Source organism: Apium graveolens, unplaced genomic scaffold (genome assembly GCF_009905375.1).
Source record: "Apium graveolens cultivar Ventura unplaced genomic scaffold, ASM990537v1 ctg178, whole genome shotgun sequence".
Taxonomy (NCBI): domain Eukaryota; kingdom Viridiplantae; phylum Streptophyta; class Magnoliopsida; order Apiales; family Apiaceae; genus Apium; species Apium graveolens.
Window position 1 is genome coordinate 56,039 of NW_027417393.1, and position 24,388 is coordinate 80,426.

General features: G+C 36.1%; 1 protein-coding gene across 1 annotated transcript; it reads left to right on the forward strand.

Moving 5' to 3' along the window:
* The first annotated feature begins 7,074 nt into the window (after positions 1–7,074).
* LOC141700105 (uncharacterized) lies at positions 7,075–10,457 on the forward strand. Its single transcript, XM_074503879.1, has 6 exons — positions 7,075–7,126; positions 7,394–8,011; positions 8,141–9,036; positions 9,283–9,527; positions 9,612–9,717; positions 9,810–10,457. The coding sequence occupies exons 1-6, from the start codon at positions 7,075–7,077 to the stop codon at positions 10,455–10,457; spliced, it is 2,565 nt and encodes an 854-aa protein (XP_074359980.1).
* Positions 10,458–24,388: the final 13,931 nt, after the last annotated feature.

Genomic DNA, 24,388 nt, shown 5'->3' on the forward strand with positions numbered 1-24,388 from the left:
TTTGGATGTACCGCAATAAATCCGAATTTTCTCATTCGTTCTCACTTTAGAAAATCTTTATTTCCTGTCATAAAGTATTAAACTCTAGTTAGTAATATTCAATTATTTATAAATTACTATAAACATGAGAATAAAATCTTATAAACATATATAAATAAATGCTCTAACAGCATACTTCACGTAATACCTAGAATAGCTTAATTTCTTTTTCTTTTCACCCTGTTTTCTGGATTAATGCTTGTTGATCATGATCTCCAAGAGCCCTTGTGTGATGGTGATGGACTTAACTAACTTGAGGGCATATTATGTACCTCTCTCCTTCCTTGTTGTAGAAATTGAAATTTCATGGGATATTGTTGTAACCTCAATAATGGGACCTATATTGTTAAACATTAAACAAACACATATAAGTAATTAAAAAATATGATCACCGCTAAAGTTGATATGTATTTATATACATATACTAAGAATCTTGAAAATCTGTCCATATACATTTTGATAAAAAAATAGTATTATATGCCAATAAAGGCACAATATAGATGTGTAGTAAAGACTAGAAAACCACAAAGAAGAAACTTATGTAATAGTAATAAATGTATATTAAGTCATTCTATATGTATATACTCAACATTAAAAAAAATTGAGAAGTAATTACTGTTTAATTTAAGCAAGGTTAAGAGAGTATTGGAGCATTTTCTTCATTGTTTAGAAAATTTCGAGTAAATGAAGAGTTCCTACAAAAAAGAAAAAGAAAATGCCATTAAGGTTTTAGAAATCCTGGTGATCAAGTAAAAATATTTTGATCAAACGGAGACAAACATAAAAAGTGTTTTTTTCCTTATTTATAAACACTATACATAATTTATAAAAAGTTATTTTGTTGTCATCTGAGCAAAGATATATACATCTTTGTTTATATAAAGTTCTATCTCTTTATAATTTCATGACAACAAATAGGGGGTGGTTTTGAGTTTTGTAGTGGATGAAAATTGAGGATATGTGGTAAATAATTTATAGATAGACGAGAAATGTTTCACTTGCAAATTTATATATTTATTTTCGATTTCATAAGATTTTTAGCATTATTATATTAAATGAATATTTGATTCAAAATTTAACAATTATATAAATTTATGTGATAATAAACGAGTCAAAATCCCAATAAGTAAAAATCCTTTATGAAGGTTCTAGAATGTACTGATGTCATGTTTAATATAATTTTCAGTGCACCTAATTAATCAAATATGTATTAATGTTCTAGGCTAACCAAGGGTAGGAAATATAGGATATGGGAACGTAAAGGGGCAGTTTCATTTGCAAACATCCATACACATGGCAGATTTTATAAGATTTTTTAGATTATTCTTATAACTCAATATTCAATAATAATTTCAAACAAGATTATTCTCGTAACTGATTATTCAATAAAAATTTTAAACAGTTTTATAAAATTACGTGATAGTTAAAGAGGATATTTAACTTTATTAAAAAGATAAGTTATATTTGACGGGTACTAGCAAAATCTATATATTCACATCCATCACAAATATTCCTATGCTACCCATATTTATTGAAAAAATCTTAAAGTTAATCTCAACAATTACAAAAAAAAATAGTTACAGATAATTGCTTTTATAATTTTATTATTAAAATATGATATCTTATATTTCAAATTAATTTTGAACTAAAGGTGGCACCATGAATTCGAAATATTAAAAGTCTAGCATTTAATCACAAATCGGCTTTGGTGTCTTGCAACTATTTTCTTAAAGAGCTTAACGATCAAAAAGTAAACTATTATCTAAAGTTAACTGAGTTATTAATACAAACTTAAGGCTTTTTTTTGTAAATGCAGGGGTTAATTCTATTATTGTATTTTTTTTATTAAAAGTGTTGCATTTATAATTTTTAATATTGAATTTGCAAAAGTATTATTGTATTACATAATATATGATGTTGCCTCAACTAGAATTTTAGTGTTTGCATCAGACTGTGGCCTGATTGATGACCTGCCAATGTGAGAGTCACTGCTGATGTGGCTGTCGGGGTCCCACATATAATGTCGAAGTTGTGGGCCCATTACTTACGTGGCACATCAGTGGGACCCGCCGATGATATGACACAAGGTGGGCTCATACCTGCCACGTCATTCTATTATTCCGAATATATATGGAACCCATCTATGGGCCCCATACTAATGATGTGGCAGTTATGGGACCCAGATGCTTACGTGTGAAGTCCTAAATATGAAGTCCTATATGGTGGTGGGTGACCCCAAGTGTAATGTGGTTTGTTGTCGGACCTACGGATGATGTGGCATTTCAAGACTCACGGCTGATGTGTTTGTTTATTGTTTATGCAACACTATTTGATTTTGTATAATAGACTTATTGTGTTGCAGTTTTCCTAAATACATTGATATTTGCTGTTGTAGTTGATGGTAAAAAAATAATGTACTATGGATCAAATCTAATCCCCACGGGTGCAACATTTTGTTTTGTTCTATTTTTTGAAAACAAGCTTAATATAACACTTTTTTATCCTATTGTTACATTAAAAAAAGTAACATATGAGCAATTTCGGTGTAGTGTTTGGTGTTTTAGTAGATGTAAATGGAGTTACCATAGGACTCTTGGTAACACAAATATGATGTAACAACAAATATAGTGGTGTGACTATTACATTGTGTTCGTAAAAATCTTTTAGAAAGAAAAGAAAAGAAGTAGAAAAAAATTAATTTCCTTAGTTTTTTCTGGAATATTTTTTCATAAAAAAAAGAAAAAAAATCTGAAGGTTGAAAAATAAGTTTCCTCTATTTTTGTTTCCAAAAATTTATTCCTACTTTTGGGCTTTCGGGAGAGAAAAGAAAAGAAGTAATCTTCTTTTCTTTCTTAGATTAAGAGAACACAACCTAGGTCTATGGTTACAATATTACTGATGTTACAAAAACTGGAAAAGTGTAGTTATTAGACCCTTTATGATTATATACTTTTATTAATGTAACTTAAAACTCAAAAGTGTAATCATAAACCCCTATGGTAGCGCCCACATTATTTATGAACTGTTATTTCGAAAAAGTGTTACCATAGCCCTTTTTTAATTTACAACAACACTTTCTTACCTTCAACAACACCATTTTTGTGTTACAAACATGCCATATATGTTGTAGTAAAAATAGACATCGCATGTACTATCGGAGAAAAAAATCATGTCATTGTCTGTCTAAATAGCACACTAAACTATTCAACGATAGTGTGTCCCATAAGCACATTCCCCGAAGGAACATGTACAATATGCATCTGATCCATATCAGATAATATATTCTGTGTGTTAGGGTTAGGCGTATACTGCTTATCCCCATCAGGTACTACAACTTGTGGATTGGGATCAGCCGTCGTGTTAATCGTGTTGTTCACATTCTGATTCTCCATAAACCTGTCACTCAAACAACCAAGCAAACACAATAATTATAGGATTGTTACACGATTTGTGAAAAAAATCAAATATAAAGTGCGTGCGTATATAAGTTATAATGAGAAACAGGTGTAACGAAGAAATGATAAAAAAAAAAGAGTACTCGAAATACAATGAATATTGAATTCGAATCCAGTTCTGAACTTTCTCCTTAAAGTTCATAAGCCCTCACCTTATTTGTGCGAACAGCTTCGCAGAATAAAATGAATCACAGTGAAGGTGGCGAACGATTGTCGCTCTCAACGAGGTTAAATAGAATTAAAACTATGAATAATGGTGAAAGAAAAGTGTAAATAATAGATAATAGGGTTTGTGATGAGCGACTGTATCATATACTCAACCCTATATCTATAATATAGAGATGAAGAGTTCAGGGCATGAGAGAGGATATAGAGAACGGTGATAGTCGATACGGAGATGGTGAGAGGCGTGTGGGAGCAAAAGAGATATTGGTGTTTAAAATTTAGTTTTTTAATGGTTTTCTATGAAACATTTGTGGATAAAAAGGGAAAACTAATTGGCCTAGGAGAAGAAAAATTTGGTAATAATAGGGCAAATTTTGACTAAAAGGGAAAAAAGAGGGCAAGCGCGCATTACTTATTTTAGGTTGTTTTATACACTAATTGTTAAATAATCGATGTCTTCAAATAACAAAGACATCAGATTAGCACGGGGTGATGTTGCTACATCTTTTAATATCATTGTTATGAACAACCGATGTCTAATGTGTGATATCTATATAACTTTTTCTTGCAGTGTAGACTCTGAATAACTTGTGTTCTACTTTTTGCAATTAATTAAAATGCATTAATTAATTCAACTAATCTGTAACTGAATCGAATTAATGTTATTCGAAATCGATTATAATAATTCAAATCAAAATAGAATTAAATATTTATAAGCCCAAGCCCATTAAAAATTAAATTTAACAAAACTAGTGAGTGATTATTTGGACCAATTTTTTGCTACATTCGTGTCCATACGTCACACACACGAGAAATCTTGAGGGACTCATAAGCCTCAAATTGTGTCTCGAAAGCCCATAATTTACACCCCCTACGCACTAGCGTAGATTATGGTGTAATACGTAGCCAACAAAATTGAAACTACAAATGTGTGTTGCTATTGTAAGAACTAAACTGATATGCTAAGATACAGAATGGTAATATATGCTTGAAACTGCAACTGGGATTACTTATTTGAATAAAAGATTACAGAGGTTATTAAATAGAAACACCTATCAACTAAACTCCTTCAAACCAGGACATGATCCTAATATAACTCCACATTCTCCTAACCACCTATGACTACTATAACGTACACATTGATTTATTCAAACATAATAAAACTCTGCAAATAAATAAATAAATTGTTTAAAATTAACTCCAACATGCTCCCCCTTAATTTTAAACACGTTCCAGATTCTTGACTCCAAGCAAACTTCGCATCTGTTCAAACTTTGCAGCAGACAGGGCTTTTGTCAATATGTCGGCACGTTGTTCACTGGTCCTGATGTGTTTAATCACTATTAATCCCTGCTCGACACAATCTCTTATGAAGTGATAACGCACATCAATGTGCTTGCTTCTACCATGAAAAACAGGATTTTTCGCAAGATCTATAGCTGATTTGTTGTCAATATAGAGTACAACTGGACCAGCCTTGATATTCATGATCTGACTCAGCACTCTTTGGAGCCATATACCTTGGCAAGCAGCAGTGGTAGCAGCCATAAACTCTGCTTCACATGAGGATAATGCTACACATCTTTGTTTCTGAGAAACCCATGTAATCAAGCTCTCGTCAAGATAGAACGCCATTCCACCCGTGCTTTTTCGATCCTCGATACTACCAGCAAGATCACTATCAGAAAAGCCAGACAGTAAATAATTCCCCTTACCTTTTGTATAGACCAATCCATAGTGCAAGGTACCCTTCAAGTATCGGCAAATTCGCTTTACTGCGTTTAAATGCATCACCGTGGGTTTCACTACAAGAATAATGTCAATAGACATCACACATTAGACATCGGTTAACTTTGCCACTGATGTTAAAAAGAGTATTGACATCACCCCGTGTTTTTGTGATGTCTTTGTTCTTTGTAGACATCGGTTATAATTAAACCGATGTCTAAAATTCACCAAAAAAAAAAAACAAAATTCGCGCCCACCATTTCTTCCCCCGTTAGTGAAATTTCATTCAGTTTAGTTCTACATTCCCCCAATCCCAAAATTCTCCCCCCTTAACCAAATTTTGGTTCCCCCCAAAAATCAATCTTCAGACACAAAATCAAAACAAAAAAACTAAAAACTAAAAAACAGAAAACTCTCTCTCTCTCTCAAACCTGTCTCTCTCTCTCGAACCCCTCTCTCTCTCTCACCTCTCTCCCCTCACAATCTCTCTGAACTCCGGCCATCATCTCACCATCATAATCTCTCGAACCTCTCTCTCTCTCGAACCTCTCTCTCTCTCTCGAACCTGTCTCTGGAACCTCTCTCTCTCTCTCTCTCTCTGAACCTCTCTCCGCTCTGAATCTCTCCGTTAAGCCTCTTTCGTTTAACCTCTCTACTTCGGTAAGTGTTGTATCTTCTTGAATCGAACTGGTCTTCTCTGCATGAAGACCAGTTTTAAAAGTTGAGGATTTTTGAATTCAAAACCCTAATTTTGTAAATTGGGGTTTTTTCTAATTCGAAACCCTTATTTTTTTTATTAATTTAGTGTCAAATCTTGTTGCTAATACTTTTCTTCTTGTTGTATACAGGACCTAATCTGAGAAAAAGATTTAAAGCTTTAGGTAATTTGGATTTTTTAGTTGTACATTTATATTTTTGTTTATTTTTTTTATTTTTGTAAATTAGGTTTTCATTTGTTTGTAATGTTGTGATTTGTTTTTGCAGGACATTAGTGTTGTTTGATTTTTCGATCTTCGGTGAGTTTTCTTCTCCAACTCTGTTTTGTACGCTTATACATTTGATTTGTTTTGTTAGTTTTGATAGTGTGTTTTTTGTCTATGTGCTATGCAGTTGGTTCTTATGTTGATCTATGTGTTGTGTATAATATGCATTATGTATTATATGAAATCTCAGTTTTGTTTTATTTGCAATTATGTGCAGGAGAATTCATTTTGGTATTAGTATGTTATATTTAAATGTAGTCGTGTTCTGAATTTTGGATGCAAGTGTGTGGTTAATTTAGTGATTGTGTATGCAAGTGTTTAGTTGAAAATAGTACATTTATAATTTGATAATCTGCATCCGTGATCTGACTATTATACTATGGTTAATTATATAGTGATTATACATTAAGTACCGAATGACTAGTTAATATATAGTACTAGTACTATAATTAAATGTATAATATGAATTACGTAATGCATTACAAATCGATTCATATCATATTATAATAAAATATATAACATTAAAATGTATAATATGCATTATGTATAATATGAATTCTCAGTTTTCTTATGTCGTTTATAGTCTGCCCTATGTGTGGATGTCATACTTAAAATCAAGTTAGACTTCTAAAATAAATATTAGGCTTATAAAATAAATATAAGCCTTATACTGAATTTTTTAGTGACATACCAGGTGGTTTTAAATGGATAGGTCTTGGATAAAAGCCGATAGGGATTCTCTAGAGTATGAAATTGGTGTTGAAAACTTCTTGATATTTGCCGAGGAAAATGCTAAAAACCCCAAGAAAATTCCTTGTCCTTGTGCACACTGCTCTAACTTCAAAAAGTTTTCTGTGAATATAATCAGAGGTCATCTTTATGAATCAGGGTTTAGTTTAGGATATTCTGATTGGATTTGGCATGGAGAAAACCATGATAATAGTACTAGGTCATCTGTTGGTAGTACTTGTCCTCCCTCGAAGCCCATACCAATTTCAGAAACATTTAACGTGTGTGAAGCAGCCTATAGTAGGGAAGATTGCGATAAAGAGTCAGATAACTTTAAGAGGTTTGTTGCCGATGCAGAACAACCTCTGTTTGAGGGAAGTGAGTGTACTAAACTGGAGTCGGTCTTAAAATTACATAATTGGAAGGCTAGGTTTGGAGTTTCCGATAAAGCTTTTACTGATCTGCTTCAATCAATTGGATCAATTCTTCCTAAAGATAATCTGCTTCCGTCTAATATGTATGAAGCCAAGAAAACATTGACTGATTTAGGCCTCGAGTATATTAAATTCCACGCTTGTCCAAATGACTGCGTATTATACAGGGGTCCAATTCTCGAGTCTTCTTCCGAGTGTCCCAAATGCCATCTCTCTCGCTGGAAAGTTGGGAAAGATGGTCAAGTTAGGGTAAATGTGCCAGCTAAGGTTATGTGGTATTTTCCGATAATCCCCAGATTTAAAAGAATGTTTAAATCTTCATCTACTGCTGAATTAATGAGTTGGCATGCAAATAATCGATCCAAAGATGGAAAGATGCGTCACCCCTCTGATTCTCCTTCTTGGAGAAATGTAGATTGTAGGTGGCCTGAGTTTGGTAGCGAGGCAAGAAATATACGTTTAGGATTAGCGGCCGATGGTATAAATCCACACAACAATGGATTAAATAATCGGTACAGCTGCTGGCCAGTTATGTTAGTAACATATAATCTTCCTCCATGGTTATGCATGAAGAGGAAGTTTATGATGTTAACAACATTAATTTCAGGCCCACAAGAGCCTGGTAATGATATTGACGTATATCTCCAGCCACTGATCGACGATTTAAAAAAATTGTGGGAGGAAGGTGAACCAAACGTGTACGATGCCCATACCAAATCCTTTTTCACTCTAAAGGCAATCTTGATGTGGACAATAAATGACTTTCCGGGATATGGAAATTTGTCGGGGTACGTTAATAAGGGTTATAGGGCATGTCCAGTATGCGGTGATCAGACCGTGGCTAAATATCTAAGTCGTAGTAGAAAAATGAGCTACCAAGGACATCGTCGGTATTTAGATCTTTATCATCCGTATAGGAGACAAAGGACAGCTTTTAATGGAGAACAAGAATTTGGTTGTGCACCTGAACCACTTAGCGGAGAGGAAGTGTTGGGGCAACAACAGCAACTTAGGTTCAGTTTTGGAAAGGGGGGGAAGCCAAAAAAGGTGGAGTCTCCATGGAAAAAACAGTCAGTTTTTTTTGAGTTAGAGTATTGGAAGTTTCACCATGTTCGACATTATTTAGATGTCATGCACGTCGAAAAGAACGTGTGTGATAATATAATTGGGACACTTCTACACATGAAATTCAAGAGTAAAGACAGCCTTGCCTCGCGTCTTGATTTGGTTGACATGGGAATACGGCCTGATTTAGCTCCAGAAGTAGGTGAGAAAAGAACATACCTACCTCCTGCCCCTTATACTCTCTCCCGGAAAGAAAAACAAATAATATTGGCATCATTGTACGACATGAAACTTCCATACGGACATGCTTCAAATATAAGAAATTGTGTATCGATGATTGATATGAAGTTGTATGGTTTAAAGTCCCATGACTGCCATATCCTTCTCCAACAACTACTACCTGTTTGCATTCGTTCAGTGCTTCCGAAAAATGTTAGGGTTAGTATCATAAGATTGTGTTTTTTCTTCAACTCTCTGTGCAACAAAGTTGTAGATGTGTCAAAGTTGAATAAATTACAAGCAGATGTGATATTGACCCTGTGTGAGTTAGAGAAGATATTCCCTCCGTCATTTTTTGATGTTATGATACATCTTATGGTCCACCTAGTAAGGGAACTGCGATTATGTGGACCGGTTTTTTATAGATGGATGTTTCCATTTGAACGCTTTAATAAAATATTGAAGAGTTATGTAAGAAACCGATTATATCCAGAAGGTTCTATAGCTGAAGGTTACCTCAAAGAAGAGTCAATAGAATTTTGCAGTGAGTTCTATAGCGAGAGTAGTAGAACAACCGGTCTTCCGAAAGATGAAGAAAAAATTTCCGGTCCAATCGGTGGTGTGACTATGAAGTCAGTTGCGGAAAAAGAACGAGATGAGGCTCATCTTTCAGTTCTTCGTAATAATTCGGAAGTGGAACCATATGTTATGTAAGTAAAACATAAAAAGTATACATATAATTGTTAAAGTTGTATTTGGTATAGTTTAGTCGAATTTGATGTAAGTAATTTCAGGTTGCATAAAAAATATTTGGAAGAGATTTATCGAGGGAAAAAGAAGAGTGTACAGTGGCTATTGGGAGAGCACAATCGACAATTTGCCGATTGGTTTGAACAAAAAGTTGGTTTACATTATTTTTCCTTCTTTTTTATTTTTATATGTCGTGTTTTTAAATTTGTAGCCACTTATATGCATCAATAAATTATATGTAGGTCAGTACAGAAATGAGGGAGAATGCGGAAGCCGTATCTGAAACTATAAGATGGTTTGCTGGGAAACCTTCATTTTCAGTTTTGACTTACGAAAGTTATGCTGTTGAAGGGGTCCGATACCACACAAAGGATCGAGATAATGCAAGGGTAGTTCAGAATAGTGGTGTGTCATTAGTTGCAAGGACAGTCCAAGTCTCTAGTGCTAAGGACATGAATCCTATAGAGAGTGATTTAAAATTTTATGGGGTGATCAGGGAAATATGGGAATTAGACTACCACGCATTCAAGGCCCCTCTGTTTTTATGTACATGGGCAGCAAGTAACAAAGGTGTCAAGTCCGATGATCTTGGTTTCACCCTTGTCAACTTCAATCGACCAGTTCACAAAAAGGACAAATATGTCTCTGTTGACCAAGTCAACCAAGTATTTTATATTGAGGATCCAGTTGATGCTAATTGGTCCGTTGTGTTATCGGCGACAACTCGAGACTATCATGATGTTTACAATGAAGATGCTCCTGAAGACACCTCCTGGAACCCTCCCCCATTCTGTTCTAATATCCCTACATGTGACCCTGCTAAAATTGATGATGCAAGTGTTTGTAATAGAAGAGAAAATGTTGAGGGTATATGGGTCAAAAAGTTATAGGAGTCTAGCTATATATTCTCCTTATTTGTAATTTTTCTTGTTATTTGTAATTTTTCTTGTTATTTGTAATGTAACAAAGAATGACGGGTTGCAGGATTTGAAGGCACAATTTCTTCAAGCAAAGCCAGGTGCGAAAGTGCCAAAGGGCTTTAAGCTGTTGTATAAACATGCAACAACTTGGATGAAAACTACCGGGGTCAGTATCCAGGTTCGATGTGAGCCGAATGTGTTTGGACATGAAAAAACAATTTATTTATTGCATGAGAATGTTGTGTCTTTATTGGAGTTTGAAATGTTGGGCCAAGCAGTAGTTGCAAGTTACATGGCGTAAGTTACCTTTTTTTTCTTTTTAATGATCATTTTTTTTAATGTTTGTAATTTTCCAGAACTTGCATTTTAACATCAGCACTCTTTCGATAGGCACTTGCATTCTGAGATTAGTGAAATACCAGAACTGGCGGAGACATTTGCTTTTATTGACCCCGGATCCACATATCACGTGAATGCTGATTTTGAAGCATACATTTTAAACCGGTTGAGAGAGGGTAACCCAGATCGCCTATTCTTTCTTCTGCATAATCAGAAGTAAGTACTTATTGTAATACTGAAAATTAAAAACATGGATAGTACAGTAGAAATTTCTATGTGATGTGTCCTATCTGTCTTTGTTTTTTTATGAAAATAGTATGCATTGGATTTTGGTCGTTATCTGGGAAGGGGAAATATATATTCTGAATCCACTACCTCACCCGACACAATTTTCAGAACTAGAAAAGGCGTTATCAAGGTAAATTTTTATTAACGTAACAGTTTGGTATAATTGCATGTTCATTTCTGTACATTATATGAGATTTTATGTTTTTTATGCAGGGCTTTGAAAAGTTACAACTCTGAAACCGGCAGGGGCAACAAGATGGCCAAGGCAAAGTTTCTTAGTGTAAGTACAATAGATCGAGTACCTAATATTTGTGCTTAATATATATGATTTATTTGACATGCCTGATTTGTCTTTTAATTAATGAAATAGGGATCTCCCAAACAACCCGGTGGGATTGAATGTGCGTATGTAATAATGCGATACATGAAAGAAATTATCGATGATGACAAGTTGAATTTTGCTAAAAAGGTATTACCTTGACGCTTCCAGTTTGCTATATACTGAGATATGGTTACTTTTCGATATGGTTACTTTTCATTCATGTACTGAATTTTGTTTGTTTCGAATTTGTAGTGGTTGGCCAAGACTCGATCGTGTTACAGCATTGAACAGCTAGATGAAGTTCGCATTGAGGCTCTGCAGTTCATCCAAGAGCATATCTGATCAATTCTTGTACTCAAGGTCTTTTCTTTTGCGTAGTCGTACATTTGGTAATTTAGACGGTTCTGTGTAGTAAGAATGTAAGTGTATAAATACTGGGGTTGCTGTATAGGTTTGCAAATGCTGGGGGTTGTACATTTGGTAATGTAGATTCTGTAGTTTTGAATGATTGATGCAGATGATGGGGTTGGTGTTGGTGATTTTTGGATGATTGATGCAGATGATGGGGTTGGTGTTGGTGGTTTTCGGATGATTGAATGGTTAAATGTATGAATGATTGACTGGTTAGATTTGTATGGATGCGTGTTTTCCAATGTTTTAGTTTTGGTTATGTAGTAAAGGACATCGGTTTTATTTATAACAAATGTCTATTAGTAACGAGTACATCGCTTTTTTAGAAAATTAGTGATGTAAAACTTTACACAATTTGGTCTATAAATTTCTTACACATCACTTTTAATTAAGAAAAGCTGATGTCAAAAAAGATAATGTACATCACTTTTAACCAAACAAAACTGATGTCAAAAAACGCAATGTACATCAGTTTAAGGGAAATAACTGATGTGAAAAACTAATATGTTCAAGTCTAAAGGATACATAGACATCACTTCATTCTAGAAAAAACTGATGTTTATACGCTTAATTAGACATCACCTTTTATTAAAGAAACAGATGTTTAATATGCCATTTTACATCACCTCTGTCAAAATTATCGATGTTTTTGTGACAAAAAACATAGCTCAATATATGTTTAATATGTTTTAATAGGTGTAATTTAGTTATTAAATAATTTTGTTATAGCATTTTTTGTGAAAAATCATCACATAGACATCAGTGTTTTTCACTAAAATCGATGTTTTTGTGACAAAAAACATAGCTCATGATATGTTTAACATGTTTAATTAGGTGTAATTTAGTTATTAAATAATTTACTTATAGCATTTTGTTTTAATAATCAACACATAGACATCTGTTTTTTAACTAAAATCGATGTCTAATCCAGTATAGACATCGGGTATTCACCGATGTCTAGAATAGACATCACCGACATCAACATCGGTTGGGAAACAGCATAGACATCGACCAAAAAGCGATGTCTATGGACTTTTTCTTGTAGTGTTTCTCCATGTAACGACTGACTATTCCTACCGAAAAAGCTATGTCAGGTCGTGTATAAACCAGGTACCGTAATCCTCCTACCAGGCTTTTATAATGAGTTGAATTCACAGCTTCTCCAGCTCTGTCCGCATCAATCTGTAATTTTAACTCCATGGGGTACTTTACAGAGTTACATTCACTTAAACCAGCTCGTTGCAGCACCTTCTTTGCATACACTGTCTGCTTTATCTCTATACATCCCTTGTGTTTCTCAACCTCCAATCCCAGGTAGTAAGATAACTTGCCAAGGTCAGTCATTTCAAATTCATGATTCATCTCCCCCTTGAATTTGACAATGGCTGAAACGGAAGTACCAGTGATAAGTAAATCGTCCACATAGACACCAACAAGTAACGAATCAGTTCCATTTTGTCGGGTGTAAACAACATGTTCGTAAGGGCATTTAATGAAACCCAAACGAAGTAGACACTTGTTTAGTTGAGCATACCAGGCTCGAGGTGCCTGACATAGACCATTGAGAGCTTTTAGAAGTTTATAGACCTTAGTCTCAGAGCCTGCTTTCACATAACCTTTGGGCTGAGCAACGTACACTTCTTCATCGAGAACCCCATTCAGAAAAGCGGATTTAACATCGAGATGGTGAACCTCCCATTCAGTTTTAGCAGCAAGAGCTAGAAGGAGACGCACCGTTTCCAATCGAGTCACTGGGGCAAAGACTTCGTTGTAGTCAATACCATGTTGTTGTGCATATCCTTTCACCACCAGGCGTGCTTTGTGTTTAGTGATGGCACCTGAAGTATCTCGTTTTAATTTAAACACCCACTTGAGATCGATGGCCTTGTGACCTTGTGGCAAATCAGTAAGCTTCCAAGTCTGGTTCTTCTCAATTGTATCAATTTCCATATCCATTGCTGCACGCCAAGCTTCATCTTTGATAGCTTGCCCAAAAGTGACAGGTTCGTCTACACCAGACAAGAGTAGTTCTTCTTCGAGCTCAACAACCTCAGTAGTATCGTAGATATCAGCAAGAGTCCGAAAACATTGTGGTTCACTTTCTGGTATAATAGAACCAGTTCCAGATGTAACAGAACCAGTGACAGAGCTTGGTGAAGAGGGCTGGGACAGAGATGGTGGTGTGAGAGGTTCTACACTGTCATTCTCAGGACCGAGGTCAGGAAAAACAAGAGATTGTGTGGGCACTTCTGCGTCATGACTTGAAACAGACCAATTCCAGCCTTTTGATTCATCAAACACCACATCGCGCGAAACATGAATACGCCCTGAGGTGGGATCATATAGGCGGTATGCCTTTGTCCCTGATTCTCTCCCAAAATGTACTAACACACGACTTCGATCATCAAGTTTTCGAGTGAATACTGATGGAATCTTCATATAACACATACAGCCAAAAATCTTTAAGTCTGCAACACTTGGTTTATGCCCAGACCAAGCTTCATGAGGAGTGATTTGTGAGAGAGAGCGTGTAGGTAATTTATTGAGCACATAAACAACGTGCTTTACTACTTCTCCCCAAAACTGTGCTGGTACAGCCCTTTCCTTTAATAGACTTCTGGCCATAACTGTCACAGTACGGTTACGACGCTCTACAACACCGTTTTGCTGCGGTGTGTAGGGTGCCGTAAAATGCCTGAGAATGCCTGAATCTGCACAGAAATTTTCGAATTCTTTGGAGCAAAACTCGCCTCCACGGTCAGTACGAAATACTTGTATAGTTGTTTTGGTACCATTCTCAACTAACAGTTTAAATCGTTTAAAATAACTTAAGGCTTCATCTTTAGTTTTTAGCATGTAAACCCACATCATACGACTGAAGTCATCAACCAAGAGCATAAAATATTTGTTACCAGCAGGGGTGGGAGGTGAGATAGGTCCACATAAATCACCATGTATTAATTCTAATACGGATTTAGCAACAAAATTTGAATGAGAGAAAGGCTTACGTTGTTGTTTTGTGAGAAGGCAGCTGCTACAGAGGCCTTTTGGCAAATGGATTGTGGGAAAATCATACACCATTCTGTTTCTTGCCATCAACTGCATAGCTTTGAAATTAACGTGCCCAAGTCTTGAGTGCCAAAGCCAAGTTTCCTCTTCCCCTTTTGTCAGCAAACACATCTCCTTGTTGTTTTTGATATGAATCTTATAAAGACGATTTGTAGACCTCTGTACGTGCATCATGAGTCGGCCATAACTATCATAAACCCACAAACTTTCCCCATTCAAAAAAACTCGGTAGCCTTCTTCTGAAAGCTGACCCAGGCTTATGATGTTACTACGTCGAGTAGGGATATAGTAAACACCATGAAGCTTCCTGATTTCTCCGTTCTTGCAAACCATGTTAATTGTCCCTTTTCCCTCAATTTGTACCAATGAACCATCACCAAATTTGACCTGTCCTTGCTTTGATCTGTCCAAACTCTCGAACTTGTCACGACATCCAGTCATATGGTTACTCGCACCGTTGTCGAGATACCACATGTTTTCTACAACCTCCTTTTCATTTGAATTTTCACCTTCACTTAGCAAAATCACGCCATCTACGTCATTATCAGTCATGGCCATCAAAAGAGCAGGTTCATCATCGGTAGCTTGAGTTAGATTTGCCTCACCACACTGCACCCTGTCCCTTTTAGGCTTTCTACACTCCCCTGCGAAATGTCCATATATTCCACAATTAAAACACTTAACCTTACTCCTGTCAATTCTGTCACGACTTCTTTGATATCCACCTCGACTTGATCGTTGCAGCCACTCTTCTCACGTAAGCAGGAGCTTTCCATTTGTGGCTTCATGTTTCGACCATTCTTCTTCAGTCATCAAAGTTGCTGACCCACCTTGCTCTCCACCAGTCCCGAGAGACGTTCCTCATGAGCTTTTAAAGAGCCGATTACTTCCTCAATGGACATTGTTTCAAGGTTTCCAAACTGCTCAATAGCTGAAGCAATCTGTAGAAACTTTGTTGGCACTGCCCTTAGTATCTTTTTGACAACATACTCTTCTCCAATTGATTCACCGAGTGCCCTGATCTTCGCGACCAAGCCATTCAATTTCAAGCAAAATTCATCCAACTGTTCTGAATCTTTCATGGTTAATGACTCAAACTCAGCCTTGAGAGTTTGTGCCTTAGCCTTTTTTACTCTGTCTGCACCCAGAGAAGCCGTTTTAATAGCCTCCCACACGTCTTTTGCAGTCGTATATCCTGCTAGCGTCAACAACAATTCTTCAGAGATAGATTGATAAATCATCGCCATAGCCCGCTTGTCTGCCTTGTTCTCAACGACGGTCTTTGGGTCTTTGGGCTCTACTGCTTCCTACACATTGTATGCCTCCAAGAATACCTTCATCTTCATAGCCCAGGCGGTATAGTTGGTTTTAGTGAGCATTGGGTAGCTTATGCCGATTTGCCCTTCCCTTCCTTTGCTTGACTCTACAATTGACTGTTTTTCTCGATCATAGAGAACGAATGGGTGTGTTCAGAGCTCTGATACCAGATGATAGAACTAAACTGATATGCTAAGATACAGAATGGTAATATATGCTTGAAACTGCAACTGGGATTACTTATTTGAATAAAAGATTACAGAGGTTATTAAATAGAAACAACTATCAACTAAACTCCTTTAAACCAGGATATGATCCTAATATAACTCCACGTTCTCCTAACCACCTATGACTACTATAACGTACACATTGATTTATTCAAACATAATAAAACTCTGCAAATAAATAAAAACATGTTTAAAATTAACTCCAACAGCTATGTAGAGGTATGAAAATCTCTTTTCCATTTTAATGGGGAATTTAATAGTAACTAGCTAACTAATTTTTCACTACTAACAGAGAAACTTTAATAATCATATATAAATTTAGACCAGGAAATTCATGTCGTGTCATGTACTTTCGTGTAGTGTACTTTCGTGTTTCGTGTATTAACAAGGTGATCCATAAACGAAACGAAATTATTTCGTGTACCAGTATCTTAAAACGAAACACGAAACGAAATTTTCGTATCAAACACGAAACGAAACGGAATACACGAACCATTTCCCATACTTATTGTGTATCTCTACAAGGAAACACAATGAAAAAGAAAAAGTAAAAGGAATAAAAAAATAGTACACACAACACAATCGATTGTAGAATTGACCGGATTAATTGTTCATCTTTATCTCCGTTTTTCATATTTGCGTTCAATAGTTGTTCTGATTGTTGGATTCATACTGTAAAATCAATAACATGATCGATGTTATATGTATACTTACATGTATACACACATGTATACATTTTAAACAATCGATTGTTGAATGATTACTGAAATAGACCTCAGAGCTTTGAAACACGGTGAATACAAGGCGGGGGCTTTGACACATGATGAAAGAAAAAGAAAGTAGAACCCTAGACCCAAATTGATTTGTCTTTTTTTATTTTTTTAGTCTACTTCACGACTTGTAAGAAGACTAACGGGTTAATGTTTAAAAAATGTGGCCCAAAATCCAAATGCCCAAAGCCCATTTGTGCAAGTTTTATTTTTAAATTATTTTGTAAAATAAATAAATATATAATATTTATTTATAATATCTATTTATATAATTTTAAATATTTATTTCGTGTACTTTCGTTTCGTGTCGTGTACTTTCGTTTCGTGTCGTGTACATGAGGGTAAAACCAAAATCGACACTAAAATTACCCGTTTACTTTTGTGTTCGTGTATCGAAAAAAAAAACCAAACCCATTATTATCGTGTCATTTTCGTGTCCTGTTACCGTGTCGTGTACGAAATTGTCGGCCTATATATCATTAACCTCCTTGTCATTTTGAGTGATCTAAAGTTCTAGGAAAACTCCCTCGATTTTTGACATTGAATGACAAACTATTATTATACTTTCTCTTGAATTCAATCAGAATTTAAAAGTTAGATTTTTTTTTTAATTTTTATAAATAATTTTTTTCAAAAAAATGCATTTCTATCAATATATAACAATCATATATGTGTTACTCAATAAAATCATACGTGTTAAGTTATCGCATTTTCAACCATTATGCATAAAATCATGAATTACATATGTCAATGTATTGTTGACTTTATACTAGACAATTAGCAAACAATTTATAATCATCTCTTGTGTTTTCTTTAATGATCTTTATCTAAAAGTTCAAATATATGATATGCTTTCTAATTGTTTTCCATTATATAGTACTAGGGTATTTATTCTGTTTAGAAGCCAAATAACAAATCTACTGTATTCATTAAGTTTAGAAGACCAATAATAAATGTATCACCTTCCGTCACAAGAGCAACAAAAATGAAATTGACAAATTTTATGTATAATTAAATTTTATATATTCATTTAATATTATTTACAAATTGAATAAATAAGATACATGTTAATATAGAAATTTCATATAAAAAATTTAAATTTAAAATAAAAATGTTAAAGTAACAAAATTCAAAAAAAATTAATTAAGAAATTTTAAATTTAGTGAAAAGTAATATAGTATAAATTCACCTAACTGTAATCTAAACAAGTCTTATTTACTTTTTCTTACTTTTTCACAAGTCACATATTAGTGTTGGAAATCTGATCACCTACAATACAATATACTAGTGTTTCTGTATAAAACTGAGAAAACAAAGATTGCACTCTAAATTCTTACTTTTATTAATGCTGAGAATTACAAACTAAATACTAAGCCAAAAACAAGAAAGTGGCTAGAAAGTAGGAAACTAACAACTGCAACACCTAGCACTACTCCAAGTCATACGACTTATTCTCTGAACTCCTAAAAACTCTCTTGCTCCTCTGAAGACCAGGTCTCTCACTGACACCTCAGAAATACAAATAAATAACGACTTAATAAAGCAAATAATAATAATAAAACAAGTTTAGACTAAACCCCAACAATCTCTCCCTTAGTCTAGACTTCTTTGCCTACGTCCTTCACTCCCAACAGTTGACGCATCTTCTCAAACTTAACAGTCGTGAGAGCCTTCGTGAGAGTATCTGCTCGCTGCATATCCGTGCTTATATGCTTCACAATTATCTCGCCCTTCTCAACACATTCACGGATGAAGTGATATCGAATGTCTATGTGCTTGCTACGACCGTGAAACACGGGGTTTTTCGCCAAGTCAATTGCAGACTTGTTATCGATATACAAGACAACTGGACCAGTTTGTTCTCCTGTGATCTTTGTCAACAGCTTTCGAAGCCAAATCGCTTGACACGCTGCAGCGGTTGCTGCCATGAATTCAGCTTCGCACGAAGAAAGAGCCACGCACCTTTGTTTTTGCGAAACCCATGTTACTAAACTCTCATTCAGATAGAACGCCATTGCTCCAGTACTTTTCCTATCTTCAATATGACCCGCCAAATCGCTATCGGAATATCCAGTGAGCACATTATTTCTGCTGTCCTCCGAGTAAATCAGCCCATATGTTAGAGTGCCTTTCACATACCTTAAAACCCTCTTGGCTGCGTTTTGGTGCATCACAGTAGGTCTCTCCATGAACCTACTAATTATGCCAACAGAAAAGGCTATATCTGGCCTCGTATGCACAAGATATCGAAGACCTCCCATCAAGCTTTTAAACTGAGTGGTGTCGACTGCTACACCCCCCAAGTCACTGCTAATACACTCCTTTGGGTCCATTGGATACTTGGTGGAGTTACAATCCAACATGCCTGCTTTTTCGAGAATCCTTTTGGCATACCCCGTTTGCCTCAATTCTATGCATCCTTCACTCTGTTTCACTTCTATCCCAAGGTAATAAGACAGTCTTCCCAATTGCTCATATCAAATCGATTGTTCATCTGATCCTTGAAGTCACTTATGGCTGCAATACTCGATCCAGTCACCAAGATGTCATCTACGTAGATAGCGATAATTAAAACATCACTACCCATCTTCTTCGTGTAAACAGCGTGCTCATATGGGCATCTCTCGAAAACCAATATCTTCAAGGCACTTGTTTAATTTCGAATACCAAGCACGTGGCGCTTGTCTAAGCCCATAAAGTGCTTTAATTAACCTGTAAACCAAGTGTTCTTGCCCTTTTTTTCGCGAACCCATCAGGCTGAGTCACATAAATTTCTTCTTGAACCTCCCAATTCAAAAACGCCGTTTTCACGTCCATGTGGTGGACTTCCCAACTGTTCTTGGCAGCCAACGCTAACAACAAACGTACTGTTTCAATTCTCGTGACCGGCGCGAAAATCTCATCAAAATCTATGCCTGGTTTTTGAACATACCCCTTAGCGACAATCCTTGCCTTGTATTTTACAATCTCTCCTTCTGCATTTTTCTTTAAGTTGTAAACCCACTTCAGATTGATTGGTTTTCTTCCAGGTGGTAGTTCCGTTAACCTCCAAGTGTTATTTTTCTCAACTGATTCAATTTCTTGTTTCATTGCTTTTCTCCAATTCATGTCTTTCGCTGCCTGACTGTAGTTTGCTGGTTCATCAACCCCATTAAAAACAACTCCTCGTCCTCCAATTCGATTTGTTCTGTCTCAGCATAGATATCCTGAAGTGATCTACGTTTTTTAGCATCCCCATCAACATCAGATTCTGAACTAGACTCAGTGGTCTGTGGATTAACCTCAGTACTCTCAGAATCGCTGCTAGCACTCGATCCTTGTGGAGTAACGACATCATCTTCATTTTGAAAATCACCTGGTGACTCCTCTCTTATGCCTGTAACTGTAAATACACCCGGCTGAGATTCTGTGTTCTCCTTTCCTTGTTCCCAATTCCATGGTTTTTCTTCCTCGAAAATCACATCACGACTTACAAAAATTTTACCAGTTTCCGGATCATATAGTCTATAAGCTTTGCTACCAGGTTCCTTTCCCAAATTAACTACAGGAATGCTCCTATCATCCAACTTCGAAACCTTCATACCTGGTACTTTCATATGTGCAGTGCATCCGAACACTCTTATATGCCCAACGTGTGGTTTTAGTCCCGACCATAGCCTCATATGGCGTAACCCCGGTTACAGCTCGTGTGGGCAGTCTATTCAAAATATAAATTGAATGGCGTATTGCCTCTCCCCAAAAAGTACATGGCATTTTCATCTCCTTCAAAAACTTCTTGCCATCTCCACCATTGTCCTATTCCGCCGTTCCACGACACCGTTTTGTTATGGCGTATACGGTGCCGTTAGTTGTCTTACTATGCCAGCCTCCTCACAATAAGTCATGAATTCCTTGGAAGTAAACTGCCCTCCCCGGTCAGTCCTGAAGGTCTTAATTCTCTTCTCTTGTGTCTCTACCAAAGCTCAGAAATTCTTAAAAGCCTCAAACACCTCAATTTGTTTTTTTAACAAGTATATCCACATTACTCGACTAAAATCATCAACTAAAAGAAATATGTACTTGTTACCAGCAGTTGTACTTGGCGTGATTGGACCGCAGAGATCTCCGTGAACCAACTCCAACGGTTTCTTCGCACTAAAAACTCGACTGGTGAGGGAATGGTCTCCCCTGGTTTGTTTTCGATTTGTAAACAGCCCCTGCAAATTTCACCTGGCACATTCACACTTGGCATACCGTGCACCATCTGAGTCGAAGACATCAACTTAATGGCCTTGAAATTTACGTGACCAAATCTTGTATGCCAAAGCCAACTCTCCTTATCACAACTCGACACCAAAGCACTTGACTCGCTGTTCTCTAGATAATTTTGTACAGCCGATTGAACGACTTCTTCACCTTCATAATCAACTCTCCCTTGTTGCCACGTACCCACAGATGATCCCCACTCATAATAACTTTATTACCATCTTCTGAGAGTTGACCCAAGCTAATAATATTGTTGCACAACGAAGGTATATAATACACCTCTTTTAGAACCCTCTCTTCTCCATTCTTGCATTTCAAAATTATCGAACCCCTGCCCTTATTTGTACCATGGAGCCATCACCAAACTTCACCTTCCCCGTCACGTTCTCATCCAACACATTAAATTTTGAAACGCTGGCCAGTCATATGGTTACTAGCCCCGTTATCAAGGTACCAAAATTCGATTCTATTTCTTTAGTTCCATCAAGTTTGGGCACCATCTTCTCCTCGTTGATTAACATGTTCTCCTCCATTTTTCCTTCGACTTCAGCCATCAACAATGCAGGCTCATCATCAGGAATCTGTGATATATGCCCTTCCTCCTTGCGCTCCTTTTACGCTTTTCCTTTTGACAATCCGCAGCGAAATGTCCGTACCAAGACAATTAAAGCATCTGACCTTGCTTTTGTCACGAACAAATCGGAGTTCTTTCTTTTCCACGATTTCTCTGACCTTGAGACACCTCTGTCCCACCCTTGTTGATCCGTTAAGCCACTCTTCTCGCGTAAGCAACAGCTTTCCCTCAGCCTTTTCTCGTTTGGCCCACTCCTCCTCCGTAAGGAGCAACTGACCTCCACTACTATCACCGTGCCTCGAATTCTCTCTTCATGGGCCTTTAATGATCCAACGGTTTCCTCGACAGTCATTACCTTCAGGTCTCCAAACTGCTCAATAGTAGACGCGATCTGCAGAAATTTGGGAGGCACAGCACGTAAGATCTTCTTCACGATATATGAGTCACTGACTTCTTCCCCCAAAGCTCGTATATTTGTCACAATTCCCTTCAACTTCAAGTGAAAGTCATCCAATGAATCTGAGTCCTTCATAGTGAGCGACTCAAACTCGTTCTTAGTGTCTGTACCTTTGCTGTCCTCACACGTTCCGCACCCTGACACGTCACCTTCACAGCATCCCAAGCTTGCTTTGCAGTTTTCTTGTCCGCAATAGACAACAGAATGTCTTCAGGTACACACTGATAGATAGCTGCCAAAGCAATGTGTGTCCGTTCTGTCCTTTAACACCGTTTTGGATCCTCGGGTTCAATGGCTTCCCAAACACCATGGGCCTGCATATAAACCCTCATCTTCAAAGCCCATGCTGTATAATTCTCCCTTGTCAGCATGGGGTAGCTCAAACTTATCGCACCGTCCTTGATTTTCCCGGTTTCTGACGTCGACATCCTTGGCATGTACTTGGGCATCCACCAGATTTCGTGGCTCTGATACCAGAATGTTGGAAATCTGATCACCTACATACATATACTAGTGTTTCTGTATAAAACTGAGAAAACAAAGATTGCACTCTAAATTCTTACTTTTATTAATGCTGAGAATTACAAACTAAATACTAGCCAAAAACAAGAAAGTGGCTAGAAAGTAGGAAACTAACAACTGCAACACCTAGCACTACTCCAAGTCATACGACTTATTCTCTGAACTCCTAAACTCTCTTGCTCCTCTGAAGACCAGGTCTCTCACTGACACCTCAGAAATACAATAAATAAACGACTTAATAAAGCAAATAATAATAATAAAACAAGTTTAGACTAAACCCCCAACAATTAGAATATGAATTAGGGGTTGATTTTTACTTAGGGCTCAAATGAATGAATTGTGGCCTAGGTTCTTCAATGAGGGTTTAACTCTTCTTCAAACTTCAAGTATTAAATATAATGAGGTAAATCTAAAATCTATCTTTCTCTTGGCTTCAGTGTTAGGTATTTTTTAATTTAGTTTTGTTTTAGGAATTGTGTAATGTGTTATATAATTTCTCTCACTACCCTCTCTCTCCTTTACACTCTGGGGGCTCCCGCTTGTGCACTTGTATTTATGTGTGTGTTGGTTGCCGGTTTGTGTATATGTCGTGTTTGTTTTTAGTTTTATAGTTTTAGTTTTTGAATTTCTTTTGCCGATTTTTGTAATGAAATTAGTTATTGTGTAATTTATATTTTTGATTGCAGGACTTCGCATCTTTGAGTTAGTGAATTGGGTCTTGAGTTTGCACTTTATTTAAGCTATTTCCCCATCTCAGTTTCTTGTCTAGTTGCTTGTATGATGTGTGAATTTAGAAAATAAAGATGTTACATTCTTTTTTGTTTATTTTCTCATACAACTGAATTTGAAAGGCTGCATATTAAGATAAATTAAAGAGTTAAAGAATGTTGCATAATGGTTTTGATTTAAATGCTAGCTTGATGTGTTAAAATGAATACATAATGTTTTACTTTGTATGTCCACAATATACTTTTATCTATAGATAACATAATTTTATCTTAGGTTGTGTCAAGAGATGATGTGTTTGAATAATAATTACAATGGATGGTCTTGCAAAAATTGTAAGAATATAGATGTCATCACATATTGTCTACCATCATCTCATCGTCTCATCTACAATGGTCATACTCTATTTCATGCAAACGGATCGTAGAAGTTTTATAAATCCTCATCCCTAATTCGGGAAGAAATGAGGATATAAATTTAAATTTAGAGAACCATATAGTTTTTGACATACTTTAGAAGACATGTTTGTGTTTCATAAATATTTTTAGACAAATTTTTTTCTAAATGTTTTTTCTCTATTTATCAATGGAAGAAATTATGAGAAGTTTTTTAGCAATTGAAACTACACCGACAA